At 41.1% G+C, this 23,775-nt stretch overlaps 3 protein-coding genes across 4 annotated transcripts; 2 read left to right on the forward strand and 1 right to left on the reverse strand.

Annotated features, from left to right (window-relative positions):
- The first annotated feature begins 60 nt into the window (after positions 1–60).
- On the forward strand, positions 61–10,116 carry slc38a7 (solute carrier family 38 member 7). The gene is made up of 13 exons (XM_053418342.1): positions 61–271; positions 621–683; positions 1,779–2,269; positions 3,088–3,141; positions 4,490–4,634; positions 5,387–5,525; positions 5,610–5,708; positions 5,796–5,853; positions 5,968–6,082; positions 6,217–6,364; positions 7,135–7,334; positions 7,424–7,475; positions 8,243–10,116. Exons 3-13 carry the CDS (start codon positions 2,015–2,017, stop codon positions 8,343–8,345), a joined length of 1,368 nt encoding a protein of 455 aa, XP_053274317.1. The 5' UTR covers positions 61–271; positions 621–683; positions 1,779–2,014; the 3' UTR covers positions 8,346–10,116.
- On the reverse strand, positions 10,076–15,450 carry si:ch211-122f10.4 (cathepsin A-like). Its single transcript, XM_053418330.1, has 11 exons — positions 15,122–15,450; positions 14,565–14,676; positions 14,338–14,475; positions 14,083–14,241; positions 13,830–13,921; positions 13,182–13,266; positions 12,934–13,086; positions 12,712–12,857; positions 11,550–11,712; positions 11,372–11,461; positions 10,076–11,282 (listed from the first exon to the last, which is right to left on the reverse strand). Exons 1-11 carry the CDS (start codon positions 15,289–15,291, stop codon positions 11,199–11,201), a joined length of 1,392 nt encoding a protein of 463 aa, XP_053274305.1. The 5' UTR covers positions 15,292–15,450; the 3' UTR covers positions 10,076–11,198.
- A 3,951-nt stretch (positions 15,451–19,401) lies between these two features.
- Positions 19,402–23,612, forward strand: LOC128440657 (transcription factor E2F4). Of its 2 annotated transcripts, XM_053423431.1 has the most exons (9): positions 19,402–19,544; positions 20,110–20,257; positions 21,171–21,280; positions 21,378–21,533; positions 21,858–21,901; positions 22,314–22,378; positions 22,480–23,263; positions 23,380–23,424; positions 23,518–23,612. In XM_053423431.1, exons 2-7 carry the CDS (start codon positions 20,144–20,146, stop codon positions 22,762–22,764), a joined length of 774 nt encoding a protein of 257 aa, XP_053279406.1. In that variant the 5' UTR covers positions 19,402–19,544; positions 20,110–20,143; the 3' UTR covers positions 22,765–23,263; positions 23,380–23,424; positions 23,518–23,612. The 2 variants fall into 2 exon arrangements, with proteins under 2 accessions (XP_053279406.1, XP_053279416.1); XM_053423441.1 differs by lacking the exon at positions 19,402–19,544 and having other exon boundaries at positions 19,566–20,257.
- The last annotated feature ends 163 nt before the right edge of the window (positions 23,613–23,775 follow it).

Below are 23,775 nucleotides of genomic sequence, written 5' to 3' on the forward strand. Positions count from 1 at the left end.
CCACAATTCCACTCGGACAAGGGCACCCTCAGCTGCTCGGTCACATGACGGAGAGTCACGTGTCTCTCTGCTGTTTTCACCCAGCTGCTGTGATTCGGGGCTGCTCAGTCATTCTCTGTCAGAAAACACTAAAGCTGGTGCCTTCGCTTTCTACACGTTCTCCTCCGAGCGGCGACGAAGACACAGCGGAAGTAACCGAGGAAGAGACGTCCACACTTGTGTTGTGTGTCCGTGAAGGTGCGCGGTGTTTGCTAACTGTTTGCTACTGCAGGTGAGCAGAGGACAACACAAGTTATTGTCACGTTAATGAGAAGTAAAACATGGAGTCTCACTGAAAGCCGGTGTGTTTATGTCAGCAGCTGATGGTTGAGCACACACAGGGCACACTCCACACATTTCATGAGACACACGCTCCATATCGACCGACCTGGATTTATTGTTATATTTGTATGTCTGCTGATATCAAGAGCAGTTTTTTTAAAAGGAGAAACATCTATATGAGTATTAATATCTTCATTTGCTATCCAGCTTGATTGAAACGCTTCTATGTTGATTCATATTTAACAAAGATTTCTATCTGTCTCAGGAAGAGTAAATGAATGTATGTGTCTCTGTTACAGATCCCTGGTGTGCACCGTTTGGGCTGTATGAGAGTCAGGCATCATGGATTTGCAAGGATAAAGGTACGCTCATAGGAATGACTCAAAAATTAGATGTATTATTTTAAGACTCTTCGCACAGAGACATTTGGACTTTACTAAAATATAGAGAGCCCCAACAGTTCCCACTACGAGCAAACAGGACTGTGGATTTAAACAGGAAGTAATCTCTAGCAGAGTAATTAATGTTGTATTTAATGCAGTGGCCAAAGTCACAAAAACAGCAGAAAGTAGAAGTACCTGATAAAAAATGTAATGAATGCATGCGACAGGGAGATTGAAACTCTACAATCCACATGGTGAGAAAATACAATTTCAGATGTGGATTATAACTTTTTTAAGTTTAAGTAGAGAATGCAGAGTGTAAATCTATAGGACGAGTTTTCCATAAAGTTGGGGCCACAACTCTGTAAGAACTACCCGCCTTAATTTGTAATCTGGTTCTTGAGACCACCAGTTAGCCCTGGTCAGAGGACCTGTCAGATGACCTACTTGGGATCGCTGTGCGTATGGAGTATGTCAGTGATGTAAGCAGCAGCCTGACCATGCAGTGCTCCCTATGTGGAATCAATTTTCGTCATATTAAATCCGACATTGATGGGAAGCCAGTTTAAGGATGATAAGATACAAGATAGTGGACTCCAAAGTATTATCAATCCAACTGTCACTGTGTTTTTAGTTTTCATGCTTGAGATGCATCGTGGTGTAATAGAAATAATTCTACTGGCTAATCCAAACATTGCTCTTAAGAGTTGATCAAAACCTGCTAGCCTGGCAGCCTGCTATATGTTCACATGTGGGTTAACTGACTGTTACACATTAGACAAGGATATTGGACTTCAACATGTTAAAAAAATGACTAGAGATAAAAAGAAAATCTGAATTATTTAATTATCAGGAAATCATAGTTTCACTTAAAAAAATCGATGCCATCTTGAGTCTGATCATCTCTTTCTGGAAAACAGTATCTGTGAATCTGCCTCTTTAACATTTAATTTACACATGAAGTCCAACTGCTCATTTACAGTCTTTTAAATAGTTTGTTGATAAGATAACAATGTGTTCAGTTGTCATTTCCAGTGCATGTGTCTAAAATATACAAACTATGTTTCTGTACAGGTCGAGCCGTGAGTGGCTCCACCACCACACTGGTGATAACTGAGAAACATCAGCTGCTCCTGAAAGCTGTGGATCTAAAGTGGTTGGACATCAAATATTCCATCTGCACACAGGGGATCATCGTCCCTTCACTCAGACGTTCTGATCCACTTCACTTCCCCTTGGATTCAGACAGTTGAAAACTGATCTTTAGGTTTTGGTGAGGCCTCACACGCCGAGCCGCAGCCCATCAAGTCATGGCGATCAACGCTGACGTGGAGGACTGGGGTGGCGTTGGGAACAGCGACTCTGGAGAAAGGGCGTGGCTGCTGCAGAGCCCCAGCGTGGACTCCGTGCAGCACCTTGAGACGGACAGTAGAAGAAGTGGTGGGGTGTCGTCTCTGGGAGCGGTCTTCATTGTGGTGAATGCAGCGCTCGGGGCGGGTCTGCTCAACTTCCCCGCAGCTTTCAATATGGCTGGAGGAGTAACTGCAGGAGTGACTCTTCAAATGGTGAGGACATCGCAACGAAAATGACTCCTGTGCACAACTCCTGTCCCCTGTTGAATGAAGCACATGTTCTCCGCTCATTATCACCATAAATGTCGTTTATCATTATTATAAATGTCGTTATTACTTCCTTTAGGTTCTATGACTTATTTTTGCGCCTGAATGAACTTTGTGGTTTTAAACTCTATAAGCAGAGAATGACAACATCTTCGTAAACAGCTCAACATTTTCAAACTGAGGTGGATCAGTTAATCTGTCAAACCTTTTCAGCCTGTTTACACAATGCATAAGCATTGTATCAATATTTGAACTTTTGTTGTGTTGCTTTTGATGAAAATTATTGTGATTTGTTTTTGATACTGTTTGATTGCCCACCCCTAGTTTAATATCCCAAATTTTGTTGCAACCCCCCAAACATTTATTATTAATTCATCTGATTATAATTTTCCTTGAGGAATATTTCCCAATTAACTTGAAGCAGTGAGGTCGGCCAAAGAGCCAAAAAACAGTTCAAGAGAGAGAAGGAAACAACTCTGGGCAACAAGGTCCAATCAAAGCTTTGTAGAAAAAGAATCAACAACATTTATCAGGCCGATGTACATTTCTACTACTTCAAACCAGTGGAAACCTGATAAAATACAAAAGTTTCTGCCTAATTGTAAGTAACGTGCACTAATCCTGGCCTCAGCCCAGACAGACACAGTATTTACACGTTAGTCTGCAGTGATTGATCACATTCCCACTCTGTGTTTGTTTAGTGAGCAACGAAGCTACTGATAGACATTGAAATGGGATCTATAACATGATGCTTCCTGTTTCAGTTCATGCTGATCTTCATTATCACTGGACTGGTGATTCTCGGCTACTGTTCCCAGGTCTGTGACTTCCTGAACATTCTTTATCTCTCACTGTTTCAACCTGTTTCTCTTTTTCTTTCCTCAAACAGCTACATTCTCTGATGTCTTTATTTATCCTTCATAAGTGCTGGAATTATCATAGCAGTTTTCATGGGACATTTTTATTGTCTGGTTGTTCTTTAAAAAAAGAGTGTTACACAAATGTTCAGACTTTCACTTCCTGATTGGCTCAGATTTAAGCTTAGATGTTAAAACAGTATGTTGAGTCAGCACATTTTACACTTTGATCGACTCTGACTTTAAAGAGGATATTTGTTCGGACCCAGAAACATAAGCAGAGTTTTGTTTTTTAAATTTAAACAAATGTGTCATATTCAGCCATAGGATGAACTTTGTCTTGAGTGGTACCATGAAAACTGTTGACTTCATGAGTATGAATTGGCTGACTGTGCAGTTATAAAACTGAACCAATACTTTCTCCATAAGCATGCCATTGAGGCTCCTGCTGCAAATCTAAACAACATTGTGTCCTTTCTTATGATCACACCTTCTAACGGCACTCATGCTGTGTTTCAGCTGCTTTAAATTAAATCACATGAGCTTTATCAGCAGGTTTTTTCTTTTTACAACTGACGGCAAAGAAAGAGAGAATGAAGCAACTGTGAGAACGTGATTGACTTAATGGGAAAGTGGAGGGTCGGAGGGCTGTTCCTGGATCTGTTTTTGAAACCTAGCATTAGGGTTTTATTAAGTAAATAGATAGACATATATGTTTTGATGCCTCCATGCCAACGAAGGCCAGTGTTTTCAGGTTAAACATGATATCTTGAGCTTCAGCCTCAGGAAATGTCTTCAGATTTGCTAGAAACTTTCACTTGGCCTCACTGATAAATTGATTAGATGTCGGTGGTCAAAGCGGCCTCACAAAAACACGTGGATTTTACCTCTTTGGCCTCTTGAAAGTGATATTTCAAGACTGCTTAAGGGAATTTCTTCAGCTTTTGATCAGTTGTCACTTGTTCGTGATTGTTTCAATTGGGGAAAAAAGTGTTGAAATATCTACACAGAAACTGCACTGGTCAGTGGAGGAATACAACCACATTGCAGTAATTATTCATGAAATATAACATGAATCCCCTTCAAAATAGGTTTTTCTAATCTGTGCATATTGCCAAACGAACGATGACTGGGAGTGTCTAATAACTGCTGATATTTTTCCAGCCAGTTAATGTACATCATTCAGGCCCTAGTGTGAAAGTCATATTTTATGTAAAACCTCTTGGTTAATAATAATAATTTATAAAGACTATGGTGTATTACTCACTGTTGAATTCACGACCACTTATCACCTGTGTGGTTTCTCCAGGTCAGTAACGAAGGCACCTATCAGGAGGTTGTTCGAGCCACGTGTGGGAAAGTCACAGGAGTCATTTGTGAGGTGGCCATCGCCATCTATACCTTCGGCACTTGCATCGCTTTCTTTATTGTCATAGGTGACCAGCTGGATCGCTGTAAGTATCGCCAGCCACCCTCAGCTTTATTTAGTGCTGATTGTTCTTTCACCTACATTTGCCCCACATTTATTTAGCAAAGGGAGACGTCTGGTCGTAGTAGTGTTGATTAGCTTTTTACAAAAGGCAGTGGCATCATTGAAGAGAGCAAAGAGCATCAAGAACAACACCACTCAGCGTTTCCACTCAGTAAATATGTCGCTCATGTGATCCACTCTTGCATTTCCTTGCACTGAGATGCTGACGGTGTAGAAATCCTACTCCAGGATGTTTCTACAAATAGACAGTGACCTTCCACCTCTTTCTGTCTGTCTTTTGACACGAATGAATGAAGTTGCTGTGACTTCAATTAAGCAAATCTCTGCCGCGTCTTCAGCAGTTTGCTGATAATTCCAACTGTGGTGCTTTCTTAACTTTTCTCGTACAGCCTCCCTCTTCATAGTCTCTCACAGGGAACAATTCTTCAGTATCAAACAATGTCACAATGTCACAATGTAATTCCGGAGGAGTCCTTTAGCTTCAACGTCGACAAAGGCCAAAAGAATATGATCAATAAATCGATATATAATATCCATATTAAAAATCCACATATCCAAAAATGTAATAACAATAACCTAACTTCCTAATAAACAAAAACAGGAGAAAATGTGTTTCAAAGGAAATTGTCAGTCTACACCTTCTGACTCAAACACAAACTCATAACAGTCCGTCCTTCTGAAAGGTTTTTGTAAATTCCTGTTTCCGTTTTGCAGTGATAGCAGTTGTGGCTCATGACGCAGACACCGGTGGCTTCTGGTACACTGACCGCAAATTTACCATTGTTGTCACTGCAGTCTTGGTTATTCTTCCTCTCTCCATTCCCAAAGAGATTGGATTTCAGAAATACGCCAGGTACACTCTTTTTCTCACTGAGGATTAAAATCAGTTCATATATTCTTGACTCTTTAGGTTTTATCTGATTGTTCTTCTTTGCAGTGCACTGAGTGTGATGGGAACATGGTATGTTACCATTGTGGTCATTATAAAGTACATCTGGCCAGATAAAGAGGTGACTCCGGGATATGTTCCCACCAGGTGAGTCCGACTCTCACCTCATCCTCGTCTCTCGACTCTTTCACACAGACAAACCTTGTCGCTTTGCTAAATCCTTGTTTGTTACAGCGCTTCCTCATGGACTGCGGTTTTCAATGCAATGCCCACCATATGCTTTGGTTTCCAGGTAATCTCATTTGGTTTAATCTGAGATCACATAATTACACCTTTCTTAATATTGCATTATGATATTGACAGATTATTTTTGTCTTATGCTCTTCCTGCTGGACTCTGTCTGCAGTGCCATGTCAGCTGTGTGCCGGTGTTCAACAGCATGAGCAAGAAGGATCTCAAACCTTGGGGACTTGTGGTCACACTCAGCATGATAATCTGCCTCTTTGTTTACATAGGAACAGGTACCGACTCGGTTGACTGGTCAATGTGTTTACTTATTATTATCAAGGTCCATTGTTTAAATGTCACTTTAGATTACGCATTGTGTAGCAGCATGTGCTGTCAATACTGAAGTTGGCTCTTTCGGTTTGATCAGGCGTCTGTGGCTTCCTGACGTTTGGCTCCAACGTCAGTCAGGATGTGTTGATGTCGTATCCTCCTGATGATATTGCTGTGGCCATTGCAAGAGCTTTTATTGTTATCTGTGTGATCACATCGTACCCCATTCTACACTTCTGTGGCAGGTAAGATACAGTACAAACTACAGCTGCTATAAGCAGCAGGGGGTCGGGGGAGTTCTTCCCTGAATGATGTAACAACTGTACAGAAGCATATTGCATTCGCTGCCCTGTTTTTCTGAATTACTATGATTTTGTTCTCTTTTCATGAGAAATAAAAATCTCCTCTCAAAACTGTTTCAGAAAACACAATCTTAATTCATAAAAGCTGAGCAGACTAGTAAAAATGTCATTAGTTGAACATTAACCAAATGTTTGGGATAAGCCTTAAACACTAACATTAACTTAATGTCAACATAAACACAGATACTCGTATATCTGAGCTCGGTTAATATCCTCTACCTAATCTTCCATGATGATTGATCACTGTAGTGATGCTCTGAATCACTGAATACTTTTCAGTGTAGATACTGAACTTAATAAATGTATAGAAAATCGACTAGATGTGTCCTATGATCTACATTAAATATCTCAAAAATATAAAACATTCTAATCTATGAAGTTATTTACAGTCCAGGAATAATATGTATTTACAGCATCTTGCTACCTCACAAAGATGATACAGTTACATTCAGGAGGATCTACAGTTTTATCATTAAAATGTGGGGTAAAGAGAAAGCTCTGGTGTTGAGTCAATATCTTCAGTTAAGTTTTCAGAAACTGTATTGTTGATTTTAAAACAATTTGATGCATTCCTCTTCAGTGATACAGAGAAGTTTCTGATTCATCAATGTTCTTTAAGAAACCTGCTCTCTTGTGTGATCGTGTGGCTCCAGGGCCGTTATCGAAGGGCTTTGGCTGCGTTACCAAGGCGAGCAGGTGGAGGTGTGCGTGCGGCGCGAGCAGAAGAGGAGGATCCTGCAGACCCTGGTGTGGTTCGTCATCACCCTCGTCCTCGCCCTCTTCATCCCAGATATTGGTCGGGTGATCTCTCTGATTGGAGGACTGGCAGCCTGTTTTATCTTTGTGTTTCCAGGTAAAGCTGCCCTTAATGAGTTTGCTGCTGTTTCTCATTTCTGCATTGAAATGTCAATGTCTTTATACTACGTCTCTTGTTCTTGGCAGGTTTGTGTTTGATGCAAGCCAAACTATCAGAGACAGACAGGCGCACTGCCAGGTGAGATGCTGCTTATTCATGTATGAGTCAGTTAAATAAACAAAGAAATAGCAGGGATCTGAATCACAGAGTCAAGCATCTGTTTGTATTAAAAATATTATTTATTTCAATTGTTTAATCCTTTCTCCACTTGTCCGAGATCAGGTCTAGATATAGTCGTGCAAGTAGATTATTCAGACGTCTCTCCCCAGCCACGCTTTCCAGCTCTCCCCGAGGCGTTCGCATGCTAGTGGGGAGATCTAGTCTCTCCAGTGAGGTCTGGGTCTATCCCGGGCTCTCCTGGTTGGTTGTGCCCAGAGCAGGAGATCTTCTCTGAGCTTCCTCCAGATCTCTTCACTCTTTCTCAAAGGCTGAGCCCAGCCACCCGACAGAGAAAACTAATTTCAGCTGCTTGCATTTGTGATTTTGTTCTTTCGCTCACTACACAAGGCTCATAGCCATACGTGAGCGTTGGAACATAGGTTGATCGGTAAATCTAAATCTTTGCCTTGCGGCATAGCTCCCTCTCCAGCACGGTCCAGTACAATGCCTGCATACTGCTGCACCGCTCCACTCTTGACTTCGACCCTGGCATACTTGAACTCTTTCACGTTGGGCAGCAACTCACCGACAACCTGGAGAGAGCTATTTGCTGTGACTTTGTATTTATCAAAGCTTTTAATGTATTTATTTGTGGTTTCTTTAACTTTGTCCATCTGTTTCAGTGTCAGAAATAAACATGTTGAATTCAGGTTCACAGACACTAACGACCTCGTTCTCTTTTACAGCTGGCATGGATTAGTCATCTTTGGGATTGTCATGGTTATAATTGGCACCTTCATCTTTGGCCTCACAACAACCAACTCCATCTATCAAGACGTCATCAGCTAAGAGGAGTGTTCTTCATCGTCTTCGTCATTGAATGAGGGGAAAAATTAGTCCTGTGCTACTAATATGACCAACTGGATAAGACGGAGAAGCATCTCATGACACTCATTTAAAAAAAATCATCAATACCACTGCGGCATGTGACATCCCTGCACCACACAGAGCCCCGCGCTCAGACAGGGAGCAGTCAAACACCATACAATGCCCAAGTGACTTCAGACACTTTGCCTTTTTAATTTCTCTTTTATTTAAATTGCATGTTTTATTCTTTTTATGGTGCTTTTAAGTTGCGGTGAAATGGCGTATTCATTCCATATGCTTTTCTTGGCTCTGGAGCCTGCATGGCCGACACATTCCTGTTTACAAGAGCTGGAGGAATTTGTATAGATCTTTTTTTGGGTTTTTTTAGATTACACATTGTCTTTGTATTGTGACTCCAAATCGTATCCTATCATTGAGAATTGACAGACTGGTTTCCACGTCTACACTTTGTCTCTGCTGATAATTGACCCACTTCTTAAGACGTTTGTCTCTTTTTCTAATGACAAATTGAACCGAGTGATGGGTTTGCACACACTAGGACACAACATGGTTATTGAGTGTTGTTAACTGCAGGGCTGATTGATTTGTTTACTTCCAGTTTTCAGGTTTTTATAATACATTAACTAATTGTATTACACTTTAGAATAGATGCAGGGAGTCTTTTCTTGGTTTCATAAAGATGAGATGTTGATTTTATAATTGGCTTTGAGGTAAAATCATGTTTAAGTTTGTACAAAGCTGCGATCATCAAGCCCGACAGGCCTCAAAAACCGGGCTGGTTACAATGTGTGAAACAGTGAAGTGTCAAAACCACATGAGGCCATTCACTTTGGACAGATCTGCAGGGTGAGCAAGACGAGCAGCACATCTGCCGTCAGGATGTGGAATCTCAAGTCTCTTCGGGTGCAGGTTCCTGACAGAGCAAGGTTTTTAAATACCTCCATAACCGATGGTTTCAGTTGGCACTTGTACACGCTGCAACTGACAGAGTTCAGGAGAAGACATGTAGTTGAATGTTGAGCAGGAGGTTTGATTAACATCGCTCAAGAATGTGATCAAGTTCAAGAATGTTTTTGTTTTTTTTGGGCTTAAACCAAAGTGTTGTTTGATGCTCGTCTATTCAACAGTAACAATGTAATCTGTTAAGATGTAAATTATTGCAAATGAATTTTTGGTATATTTAACCTGAACAATCAAAGCCAAACTGACTTTAATCCTGGTTTTACATTTGTTCTGTTTGATCCATAATGTAAGACTGGCAGCCTTGTTTTTACCAGGTTTCAGTTGACTCAGCAATAAAGTGTTTTACTTTTTTAGATATGAGGGACAAATGGTAAAAGGGATTAATTTTTAATGAGTCCTGGTGGATTAATTCATATTGTAAACTATAATACAATTTATTTATGGAGGGGAATGAAGCTGCAGTTTAAACAATGCTGTGTGGGACCTGACAATGTTAGCATCTATTTTATTTAAATTTCTTTAAAAGGTTTTAAATAGTTTTTACTGTTTTACAGATTTCTGATTTTCAGGCTGGTAAAATATTCAACTTTGTTCTGTGGCTTTGTATAAATCAAATCATGTGTTGCTGTCATCTCACACAGAACTAGGACTCTGCAAATATGTCAAGAACCTACTTATGATGCTCAAATAAATTCCAGTCAAAGCATGTGAATGAATCCGACAATCCATGTGTTCAAAAACATTTAATAAAAAGACAAATGAAAAGTTACAGCTTTTACCCGGACTGGTTCATTTCCATTTAGCTCCTTTAATCACATCAGCTACATTTGTTGAAAATATTAACACTGTAGCCATTCTGCAGACGTGAATATCCCCAAAGCTCCAATTAAATCATCTCAATCCAAAGTGATGCACAGAGGAATCAACCGCACAAATGGTAAGGTGTTCAAAACCTTAATAAACTGCATGAAAAATGAAAGTGATACGTGTCATCATTTTCCCTGAGATCAACCAAGTAAAATGTGATTAGTGCAAAACGGGTTTAGTTGAAATCATCTTAAACCCCGAGATGAGACTTGTTTCAGAAACTGATCATTTAGACTGAGTCAGTTACAGCAGCAACTTTCTCTAGACCTTTATTCAACTGTTTCTCTCTGTGGCCCCCCCCCTGCTGGGCTTAGAGGAGCAGTTTGATAATGTGCGCCATTCCTTCAGTAAACAGCTGATATCAGAGCGCATTCATTTGAAGAAAAGACTTAAATCCCTTCTGGACAGTGTGTTACCCAGTTGTGCAAGATATTTAAATGCAAAATAAATATCTGAATATTCACAGGCGGTTTGAATGTAAATCACTGTAATCATGGGTCAGTCAGCCCGAGGTTACAGTCAGATCTATACAACTGTTTGATCTACATTTTAATCTTGTGCTGCCATCATGTTACATGTGAATAAATAGTTTCAAATGTTTAATCCTACAATTTATAAACCATTAAGGAAATTACAATCTGCAGAATATTGTAGTTTTATTACGTGGACTAGGCCAAATACAATATAACCGTGTTAACTGACTTTTCTACGCCACAGGCTGCTGTGTGTTTAAAAGGCAAAATGTACATTGCCACACATTAGACTTACTTTTATTCCCCCCCCCCCATTTAACCTCATTGAAATCACAATGTCAGAGCTCCACTGATTTTTTTTTTTTTTTTAATCCCCATTCACCTCACATTAACCAGAGAAAAAATTATGATGGAACTAACTCCGATCAGTTATTCTGGAACAACAGAGAACTCACTGCTCATCTCAGGGTTCAGTTTATCTGAAGCAGGCTACAGGTGTACATGTACAGTCTCAGTAGGAGCCATTGGTTAGGAAGGACTGGAACATGTGAAAAGCTGGACCTGGAGCCCACTGAGGAACCATGTGGCCGGCACCCTGAAACACAGGAAAACAGTGTTTCACAATGATGGCACCACATCACCACGCTTCACTGGCAGACACCCAACACCACACTGGTGGGTTACCTTGATTGTGAGGAAGGTTACGTTTCCAAACTGTTGGTAGAATCCTGCAATCTGCTCCTCATGAATCCAGTGCTGGTACTTTGTGGTGGCCTGAGAACATAAGAAGTGTATCTGGTTATGGATGGAAAAGCCTTAAACACAAATAAACATCTTTAAGAATAGATTTCCTTGAATTAACCTTTATGCCGAGATCCTCCACAAACCACTGGTCTCCCAGGAAGTTACAGGCCATGTCAGTGTCTCCGTTGTAGACGAGCGCCCGCAGGCCCAGAGACAGCAGCTTCAGATACACATCCTTCATTGTTGTGTACTGGTTGGTGTAATTCTCTCCAACTTCATCACTGTAATGAAGTGTTCATCATCATCATCATCCAACCTGCCTGCACATACACAGGACGCTTACAGATGACTGTCACTACAAAGTCCAGGCTGCAAGTGAAATTCTCTGCTGGGATGGTCGATTTTTAGCCTGTGTATAAAGTTGGATGACGCATTTCCAGCTCTTCCCACTACCTTGAAATGAATCCAAAATATCCTGAATACAAATGTTACCATCTTATGCATTTTGAGCCCGAGTCTTATTAGTAGCATTCAGGATGGAGCCGGCTTTGTTAAGTCCCATGATACATGGGATCGACCAATCATGAGTCAGTCTCAACTTTCAATCATGACATTTTAACCCTGCTTTTAATAGCATCAAATTATTATATCTAAACTTATCAGGAACAGAAACAAATTAAATAGGGTGTACATCGACTTTATAATGTTATCGCTAGTTGGTCCATGTCCCATCCACTTACATGGGTTTATGACCTGTACTGCAGTCGGCCAATAGGTGGCGATCAAAATACTTCGGCTTCACTTTTGGAATGCAATCATGTTGTAAATCTTCATATACAGCCTATATACACACACACCAGACTGTATATGAAGATGTAGTTTGACAGGTTTATTGGATATTGAAATATTGTTTAGCTGCCATGAACTCATTTTCCTTTTTATCTTTTCACCAACATATTTGCATCATACATGCGTTAATTAAGTGTTTTAATGGCTCAGGTGCCACAAGTATCGACTCAAAATGTATAAAAGTCTCGAAAAGCTCTGCAATACAGTTTAAAACAGGTCAAACAGATGCAAAATTTACAATCAGATGACCTAACAAAGGTTTCTGGATTTATAAAAGGTGGTAAGAGGAGGTCTGATGTAATTTGTTGTGACGCAAGCAGGACACAGCCAGAGGAATCAGTTAGTTGTAACTGAACTCAAGTATGTCCACAGACTACAAGAGGAACTTAAGAAGAAGCCGATTTAATAATAATCATCTCACTGCAACATACCTGCAGATGTCCCATGGTGGCAATGTATCAGGAATGTGTAGAGCCTTCTTCACGTCGCCCCTGTTCAGCCAGTTCATCTGTGCTGTGCTATTTATGCAGGGAGGAACTTCACCCAGGGACACGGAGGAAGTCGCTCTGTATGAAAACTACATTGAAACAAAGTTTAAGAATAACATAAGACAATCAGAACGTTAAGCAGGGTCAAAAGGGTAGAACGCTCACCTTGCGGCTCTGCGGAGGTTTCCTGTAGGTCTTAAACAGATGACTCATGGTCTTCTCATAGCCTCTGTGGAATCTATTGGGACCCTCGCAGTCCAAGTAGAGGGCGTACTCATTCAGTCCACTGCTATACACAATATCGAAGGCCTCCATCACCTGAAGGGAGACGAGGAAGAATTTCAAAAAAAGTTTGAAGAGAGCGACACTAGAAAATCCAAGTTAGATATCAGTAGAAATAGTGCACGTGTTACCAGCTCCTGGCAGGATTCCAACGTAGAGTTGTGAAAGTTACAGGTTCCCTTCTCACAGCAGTTTTTGTTCAGATCCCGCCACAAACTGCACAGAAAATAATAACTTTAAAATTAGAAATCTCTGGATCACTCACTTGACACACTGCCTTATAACACAAACTAAACATACACGGTATTGTGCCATCTATACTGTACTCCTGCTTTAGTTTCTTGACTGTTAGTGGTACACATGAAGACCAAAATGTTGAGAATGTCTGGAGCTACATTCCCTCTCGGAAAATTCAGGAGAAGGTCTGAAATGACCTCAACTGTTAAAACCCTGTTAAAATGTATATATATATATATATAAATTCTAATAATGTTGACCATCAAAAACAAGCTGTTGTAGCAGAGAACTGATCTTCATACAACAGCCAGTCTCTCTCCATTTTACATGTAGATGTAATTTACTGTCAAAAGCCACATACATTACATTAGACTAAACAATTACCCACAATTCATTTCATCTGATGCCTCACATCTCCTATGTTCTAATCACAGCTATTTTATCGAAAATGTAACATCAAGCACAGAAACAAGCCTTAAATATTTTAATAGTATTCCTCGTGGTAAAAAGGAAACTAGCTTCCTCTACAATGTGCCACTTACTCTTCTCCAAAGAGGCCGTGGTAGTAACCAAAGTAGATCAAACTCTGGTCATTGAGAGCAAAGCTGCTGATTCCGTTTCCCACTGCGAAGCCCTGAAAACAAGTCATTGTTCAAAGAGAAAGGATTTATCCAACTGAAAGTAAACCTGGTTTAGTTCCTCTGAAGGGCAGAGTTTCCATCATCCGACTGTATTGTGGAAGCAGTACTGACAGAGCAGCCGATCGAGCTGGTGATACACAACAAACAGACTCACCTTGAGGTTGATCCTGGCAGGTCCAGTAGCCACCAGCAGGCTGAGGGTTGGGGCGTAGACTCCACCGTAACTTTCTCCAAAGATGAAGAAGTCATTTTTAGTGAAATTTGGGAACTTGGTAAAGAAACCCTGCAGCGCTACATAGTTGTCCTTAGCAACCTAAGAGAACAACATATGAAATAATTTATTATCCAGTTTGTTCTGATGGTTCTTTGCTTTTTAAAAATCTCCCACGATAAACTGAGGAGAACTCACCTGGGTGTCATTGGTTTTGTATATCTGGTCATCAGAGTAGGAGTATCCCACCCCTGCTGGAGATTCCAGGTACAGCACGTTGGCGATCTTGTTCCAGCTGAATTTGTTCTCGTACAGTGTGGCCCCGTTATCGTTCACCTGAAAAGTTCAAATTCAACAGTGCCGACTCAGATTGACGTTACATTCAGTGCAAGGGTATAAACTTGTGCCACAGTGAGCATGCTTACATGGAACGGTCCATTCTCTGACAGGAGTCCATCCAGCGAGCTGCAGCCTGGGCCTCCATTCAGCCAGAGCACCAGAGGGTCGTTGAGCGGGTCCCTCTGAGAGGTCACGAACCTGCAGGGGATCAGGACCACGGTTAGAGAGGCCGAACTGCTCCATACACGTCAATACTCAAGTTTGCGTCCCAACTTTTGCACACACGAGACTTTTCATCTTCTACACACCACATTAAACAAAACAACGTTTGGCTTTTCCAAAATAACATGACACACTCCAAAGATGTGTGCAAGGATTCACAATTTTTGACATTATGCTACAAGGTGAATGTTTTTGTCAAATAAAATGAAATCCTAGTGTGTGTTGCTGTTCGATAACAGCCCAGGTCACTTCACCTCCTCAGGAGCGTTTCACGGACATGTTCATACAAGTACTTTGACTAAAGTGCAGGAACCTGTTGTGCGGCAGCGACCTCCCTCTCCAGGTGTGTTGACATGAGGAGAGACGACCAGTCGGTGTGAGGACAAACATACACGCATCTGCTTCAACCACAGTTTCTTACCAGTAATGGAAAAACCTCCCCGGTCCTACTCGCAGGTACCCGGACCACTGCTGGTAGTTGGGCTTGAACATCATACCCGGCAGATGCGTCACCTCGTCCGGGGAGTACTGAGCCCAGGAGCCGAGCTGCAACACGGCGAGCACACACATCAGCAGCCCGCAGGACAACATCAGAGGATCGAGCACAGGAGGACGACGGATGAATCAGTCCGAGTTGGTTCACGAGAGAAGACGGTTTCCAACTCAGAGATTCGACTTCCTCCTCTGTCCTGTACCGCAGCTCCGCGTGTAGGTCATATGACTGCTGCTGAGGGTCATGTGACCAGCCTCCGAGTCCGCACTGCTTTATATAGAGTCCGCGCACGCGCACACACGCGCGCATTCACAAAAACACACACTCACCGATTTCCCCCTGATCCCAACCAATCACCACTCTCCCTTTCTGTAAGTGGCTCTATCCTGACCCAATCAGAGGGTGCGAAGAGGCGGGACATTGTTCGAGTGGTAATGAGTACAAGTTTCAAAAGCAAGTAAGAAACAGTGTTCTTTCGTTATATGGATATATTTAACTGTTATTATATATTTGACTGTTTTATTCATAAATTATTTATTGTCATCAGTTTGAAATGTTAAACTCAGAAACTCTGGCAAAGTTTACACAGTTTACATAGTAAACAACAACAATCACAAACAATTAAACAGTATTCAATGAAATTACAATGATAAAGCTATGGCAGTTAATAGAGACATGAAATATATTTAGCTTTATGCAAAAATTCTGGGACAAAAAACATTTAGATGATTTCTGGAGTGAACTAAAACAAATGCAACCTCTGCAGCAAGGGAAAGGGAATCACTCAATTCAATAATTGTTACTGCAATTGTCTGATGAGCATGCATTCTCTGACTCTTCAATCCGTGTTGTATCATTTAACCATGGGCTCCTCTGAGCAACTGAATCATAATGTGTCAGGAGGCTATAAAAAGGTAAATACAAGCTTCCAGTTTTCCACTGTCAGAAATGTCAGAAATGACCATAAAGGGGAACTGGAAGTAAAAACATCATTTTGAAAAGATATAAACTCTATCCGTAACCTCATCACAAAGGCCAACACCTTACTCATGCATATGGATAAGAATGAGTTTGGTCTGTTGTAAACACATAAAGTTAAAGTTGAGCTTTTTGGCTACAAAACCAAGCAAACCTTATCAGGCTACCAGCTGGAATGCATATACGGATGCAGATATCCTGCTTTGGGGTTGTACCCTCCATAGAGAATGAAATCCCACTGATTATCAACAAACTCTGGATGCAACGTGTGTGTACGACAGCGTAAAATATCTAAGGAGTTGTGAAGATCTGCAGGAAGAGTGGGTGAAACAACTAAGCCAAGACTGAAAGAAAGAAATACTCTGATTGTTACAAGTGTTGGCGAGCACCGATATCTGCCAAAGGAAGAAACTATTAAATACTGACTCAGATTACCCACAGTTCATAATTTAACTTGTTGCAGGAGCAAATACACAGATCTTACAACATATGGGCTGCCTCAATGAGCCAAGAGGAACAATACCAGGCCCCTCAAGCAGCTAAATGGAACTGAGCCATCATTAAGATTGCCAAAAAACGAATTAAAACAAACCACAAAGACATGCAGATACATCCAATTTTATTCAATAACATCAGCATTGCTGGGTATCAAGGCTCTCTAGATTTGATATAAGTAGGTTTTATATACATATGATTACTAACAGATAACAGCAGTCAACTGCCAGCCAGTGTTGTGCAAGTTCACTACTCTCATGAACAAGTTAAAAGTTCAGTTCATACAAGTAAACATGAATAGTTCGCGTTCATAGTTCACCATTTAAATTCTGAACTAGTTCATATTTCAGTTCATTTCATAGTTTTAAGGTGAAAAGTGAGAATGAAAGACTTAACTTGTTAAAAAAATACCTTATCCATCACTACCCCTTGCCTTTACTGTCGGAATGTTTATCAGACAGTGTGTAAAAATCCCTCAGATAATAATAAGGTGCATCGGATCTCGGATGTAGTTGCTGAGTCTGCGTCTCTGCTTTCTCTTGCCATCTGTATATGAGACGGAGAGCTGTTGTGTTGCAGGTATGGCCTGCCCCTTTAAGGAAAGTGTGTAGTGTGTGACGTAGTGCACCAGGGTATTGTGGGAAAATACGCTAAAAGTGTGTTTTTAAGGAGAAGTGACGGAGCACCTAGAGGTGGTGCGAGTGTTGCTCCTGCTGTATATCCGAGAAATAAAGTGGCCGCATTCCAAGTAAAGAAACATCTGCTCCTCCTTCTTCACGGAGCGGTCCGGACGGCTGGTTACCGGCCAGACAGCGAGCCAAGATAACCAGTGACAGGGCGGCTCCTGGTACAGGCGACATAGGAGACGGATTTATCAAGACGTGACACATGCAATGTAAAACAATACATTAACGTCACACCATCATCCTCTAACCCCGGGACTCACCGGAGGTAGAAGCGCTGTGAAAAGCGCTCCGCCTCCTTTCCTCGCCCATGGTATATACTTTGGCTGTTCGCACCGGCAGCGTAGTGCCGGGAAGAACCAGGAAGCGCCGCAGCCACACACACAAGCACATAATCTCCTGTGGGGGGGTGGCGGCTACAGGCTTGCGTAGGTCAGTCACCTGTGAAGACCAGCATCATTTACCCCTGAACCAGCGCGGAGAAATGAGGATGAAATGTAATATAAAAGTTTTAAATATAAAATTAAATATACAATTTTTTTATTAAATTAAATATATTTTTTTTAATTAAATTAAATGGGGGAAAAAAACAACAACAAAAAAACACTGCGCGCGCACATCCTGCGCAGAAGCCCATTGCGCACATTCTGTGCAGAAGTCTACTGCGCACATTACTGACTAGGCCACTTCAGCTGATGGTTTCCACCCGGAACTAAGCAGATTAAAACGATGGACAAATTATCGTGTGTGTGTCGGTGTCATTTTATGCTGCTTTTGATAAACACTTCAGAGAAAATATTTTCTACTTTACTACATATATCTGACAGCCTTACTTAAAAGTTACTTTTATATTTTTGGCTTTTAGATACTGGATGAAACCTATTGTTAGAGAATAACCCAGTGGGGGGGTATTTTTTGAGAGAAGATTCCAGATTCATTCACTATACGGCTCAATAGAGCCGTATAGTCTCTGATCCATGAAGCTTCCTTCTACCAAGTTGTGTGGTACGAGCCGAGACACTGGCCAGAGAAGAAAACACTTGGAATACGTTGCTTGTTTGGTCTGCATATGTGTGCCATGGGTGATGGGTAACGTAGTGCGAAGTCTAGTTAGTTGGTTTCGGTTAGGCTAAATCACGGCCATTTTACGGGCACTGAGCAACGACATGATGAAAGCATTCGATTTAGACAGCGTCTCTCCTGAGGAGAAAGTATTGAAATGTCCCGAGGGTCAGTGAACAGGTAGGGGTGGGGCACGTGACAGTCTAGGCCAATGGCTGTAGGGTTTTGTGGGATGCCAGGCTCTCATTGGCTGATGAGTTGGCGTATCAAGGGTGAATGAGGAAGGGGAATGAAGAATACAGTGGTGTTAGGAGTGTCGGAGTTACGAACAAGAAGTGTGTCGTGTTCGCTGGACTTTAAAAAAGTTACACATAAAGAGAGAAGTTTCCTGTCGTCTATACGCGAGGACGCTACAATATGAACGTGTTCACCGTTCAAATTCATTATTTGTCATTGAGTTGCGTTCAGTTCATCGTTCTCATAAAAGTGTTCAATGAGCGCGGACCACCAGTCAATGGACCAACAATAGCCCAGGTTCACTGCAACATTTCATCATTTCATTAATTTCACTCATTTGTTTGGGAATCTGAATATAAAGTACAGTACCAACTAATGACAGGGCATTGGTCAGGCATTGTCAGGCATTTTTACTCTTTGACTTACTGTTCTGTGATGGCAATATAAACCTGTCCAGAGAACATTGGGGTCTTGTCCTTGTTTTTTCCTGGACTTTGGGGTTTTTAACAACCCGGAAGGAGATAATTTACAATGTACACTTGGTGGATTAACTATAAGCTTATATTTAAATGTGAATAATAGTTGTGGGCCAGAAAATAAATAAACTCAGAGGCTACAGAACAGCACAGTCCAGACAATAGATGATAGATGGAGGTGGTGAGATCTGTAGAACTTAGGTAAATGCTCAGGAAATGAAAGGCAAGACTCTCTCTGGGTTAATGTTTTGAAATGTAATAGAAAAAAACAGGAAGTAAAATGTTTCAATGATACCTTCAAAAGTGAAAGTGGAGCCACCAGAGCAGTGAAACGACGTAACCTTTATTTTGAAGGCATTTCCAATACGGGTACCCGAGAAAAACCAACACTCAACAATGTGAGGTGGATGATCTCCGGAGGTGAAGATAAATTAAGTTGTAATGATAAACTTATATCACATGTCTGTTGTCGTCAACATGACTGTTAGCATTAGCTTATTAGCACCAGTAGCAGCTTTAATCCGCCGTTCCGACAACGATCCAACAATCACATTTTGTTTTTTCACCTTTCTCACTGAAGTCACGCGGATATTATGACTGTGTTTACATGTTAGTGCATATTAAAACACAGCAGATATAAATAAATCATTACGATTTGTATTAATTAGAACTGTGTGGCTGAAAAGTTACACAGAATGTCATTATTACCGGTACCACCTTTTCACAATAAACCTGCCGCAGTAAGCGCTGACGAGTGGTGAGAGTAGAGACGGTAAAAGCACGATGAAGCTTTTTATTCCCTTTGCGGTTCATTTACACGATGTGTGTTCGAATTCTCTTAAAACACACAAAGCGAACTCATACCGGAAACTCTGAAAAAATGTAACTTCTAAACAAAGCATTTCCGGTTGCGTGAGGCGGGTCCGACGCGGCTGATTCAAACAACATAGAGCGACTGTGTTTGTTTTGCTTCTGCGTCCCGCAGAGGAGGAACACGGATCCCGGTGAGGAGGCCCGCCATGTCCGCCCAGGCCACTGGAACCTCCAGACAACTGAGTAGCCTCCGTTTGCTCACCACCAAGTTCGTCGAGTTACTGCAAGAAGCAAAGGGAGGACTGCTGGACCTCAAAGTGGTACGTGTGTTTACAGTGTGTGCGTGTTTTATCAAGAATGAGTGTGTGAGCGTGTTTGTGAGAGAGAGAGAGAGTATGTGTGTGTGTGTATACAGTGTGATTCAGAGCGTGTATGTGGGGAGAGAGAGTGTGTCTGTGATTGAGAGAGAGAGAGAGTGTGAGAGTGTTAGTGAGCGTGTTTGTGAGAGAGAGAGAGAGAGTGAGCGTGTTTGTGAGAGAGAGAGTGTGTTTGTGTGTGTGTGTGTGAGATTGGGATTGTCTGTGTGTGTGAGAGTATTTAAGAGAGCGAGTGTTAACACTGTGCCCATTCACAAATCTCAGCTCACATTTGCTGTATTACTTACACACATTTACAAATCTGATAATGCACATACAGATTAAGACAACTCTCCACACGCACACACAATATTGCTACACTATTGGCCCCATAAGAAGGGCTCTTTATCTGGACTGAGACTGCACATAAATGCAACCAAGGAATTACAGTTACCTTTAAAAAAACCTTAACCTGCAGCGATTATTTGAACAACAGAATATCAATGAATAATCGATAATTACATTCTTCATAATATTCATAAATTCTAATTTCTAAACGTTTCTTTCATTATTGTCTCTCAAGTGTCACATATTTCATTTCAGCTTTTGTTTGATTTTAAGTTATTGTGATTGTGAAGACAAATAGTTCAAATGCCGATTGATCGATAATGACAAAAGCTGGTTGTAGCCCCAGAAATGTTTAGAGGTCTCACACTTTATCAAACCCTATTGTACAAATGTCCAGCTGTACACCATACATACTCTTTAAATAAACTTAAAAGTATAACTATATAAAGAGCCTGCATTGAGGAATACAAACTCCCTCAGGATGAGGCTGAAGAAACTGTGGTGGATGAGTTTTGTTTTATTCTTTCAGGCTATGAGGCTCCTGGCTATCAGACGGAAGAGGCGATTGTATGACATCATAAATGTGTTGGAGGGCATTGGACTCATTAGTAGGGTCACAAGCCACTATATAAAGTGGAGGTAAGTTTTCATCATGGCCTTGTGTGCATGCATGTGTGTCAAGAATGTTGTGCCAAATACATTTCACAATAAAATACAAAGGCATTCTTTAAATCAGGGGTACGACGCCAGGACAGAATATTCTCCAGTTAAACCACCGACTGACCCAGTTAAAGTTGGAGGTGAGGGGCCTGATGGAGATGGAGTTGATGTTGGACCTGCAGACATTGTGGGTCACACAGAGCCTCAGAAACACGACAGACGACTGCAGCAAATATCCTTTTCATGCCCATACTCTAGAATGCATTGATTTTCAACAACGTTATTTTATGTTATTAATCTACCTCTATTTAAAAAAAACGTCTAGCAGAGATCGGAGAAATGTGGGTATTTGTAAGTGTAAATAAGATGTTTAATAGACATGTGATCAGATTTAATGCAAGTTGTACCTTTATGGCAGAAAAAAACGTATGCTATTAGGCAAATCTATTCATTATTATAGTAAAGGTGTTTTATCAAAATATGTCCGTCTTTCACACAGCAACTAGCTCTGGGAACTATCACAGTATTTTCATATTGAACCTTAATTCAGATCAACCCTGAATTATGTGAATCATGAAGATATCTGCAACTGCTTCAGTGGTAATGTATCATCATTCACTTTCTCAACGGCTTGTGTCAGCTGCCGTATCATTGATAGTTAAAAACACACACTTTGTTTTTGCAGAACATAAGAGACAACCATGTTGCTGTTGACTTGCATTGATGGGGTTTTCTGTTGTGAAGACATGGAAGAATAATAAAAAAATATGTAAAACAGCAGAGACATTTAGGTACTTGCCATAAAGTCTGTGTAGTCTTCACTGGATTTACACCAGCCATGAAAGACACCGCATTGCAGCATAGAATCAGCTGTCATGCAGCTACATAGACATTTATGTATAAAACTCTTACATTGTCACTACGGCAGCTGACAGTCTGTTGGTTTTCATGATCCTCGAAATATATGAAGACCCAAATAAATTTTTACTGTCAGTGTCTCGTGTCTCCTCAGGCCACACACTCCTGGCAGTACGAGCACCATCTGGCACAAAGTTAGACGTTCCCATACCCAAAGCTGTAAGTCCTGCATCCCTGGAACGTACTGTGGCCCACTGCTTTTGTTGTTGTTGCTGACTTTACTTCGGGTGGAATGACTTGGTGTGTGCGTCTTCTTTCAGGCCAAGAACCGTCCAGCAAAGTACCAGGTCCATCTGAAAAGCATCAGCGGCCCCATAGATGTCCTGCTCCTTAGCAAACGCTCTGCAGGCTCGGCTCCTGTCGTCCTGCCGGTCCCACCGCCAGAAGACATTTTACGGAACGCCAAGTTAGCAATGTCCTCTTCACATGTGACAGAAAGCGGCGCTAATTCAAGACAGGCGGCCACAGAGGGAACGAAGCAGCAGCAGCATCATGCATCGCCGCTTATTAACAGTGAGCTCATGCGTTCACCTTTTTGTGAGTAATTTAGTTTGTGCCGTTTCTGTTAGTGTTTTTGTTGATTGTCCACTGAAAGAGAAATCTAACACTCGGTTTCAGCTTGGACTTGACCCTGTGCAGCACAGATCCAAAGTCTCTGTCGGAAAGAAAATATCTTTGCTTTGACCTTCAGGTGCAAGATCAACAAAGTGATATCACATTATCTCTGTTTTCTTTGGGGAAAAAAGAAAGAATACGAGTGGAAGAGCTAAGGTTACCTTTAAGCATTACCTCAAGGGGGTTATGCTTTAATCATTGTCTTTCGTTTGTTGTTGTTAATGAGCAGACAAAAAAAATAATCTTCACCTTCTTTAACATGGCAGATAGGGCGTTCGCCTCGGTGAGTGCCCTTCTGGTATTAGACTGTGAACGGATCAGTTAATTTTTCAGTTTAAAGAGGGAATAATCTCATTAATTTGTAAAAAATCTTGTTTCCAGCGCGAAATTTATCAAAGGAACTGAGGGACCTACTAGACCCATCGAAAGGTAAAGCTCTTGTTGTTGAAGAGACGCTGACTTATTGAGGTTCATTATATTTTGAAAGTCAGCTGGATGTAAACAAGTTTATGATTAACTGTGTCTCCTCCCTCATTTGTTTGCAGAAGTAATGAATACAGAAATAATCACAAAGTTTATGACCTCTGAAGGTAAGTCCTCTTTATTTTCTGGCTTTCTTATCTATTGACTATCAGTATTTGTAGAGTTTTCCCATTAATCACGGATATATTTCTGGTCCTCAGCTGTTTCTTCACTCTTCCGAGCGCCGCAACCGCTTCCAGCTGAGTGTGAAAACCTGTATAATCTGGATGAAAGTGAAAACCCCTTAGATCTCTCGCATGACCTACTCAATGTTTGACCATGAACTGTTGTAATAACACTGCAAAAGTAAGAGTTGTAAAGAGCAGATAGTTTTTAAATGGTTACTCGATTTTAACAATTAATAAACAAATGATGTTGAATACTGTGTCCATCTTATGAATATTCATATACACAATCTA

The sequence above is a fragment of the Pleuronectes platessa genome, chromosome 1, assembly GCF_947347685.1.
Source record: "Pleuronectes platessa chromosome 1, fPlePla1.1, whole genome shotgun sequence".
In the NCBI taxonomy this organism is placed as follows: domain Eukaryota; kingdom Metazoa; phylum Chordata; class Actinopteri; order Pleuronectiformes; family Pleuronectidae; genus Pleuronectes; species Pleuronectes platessa.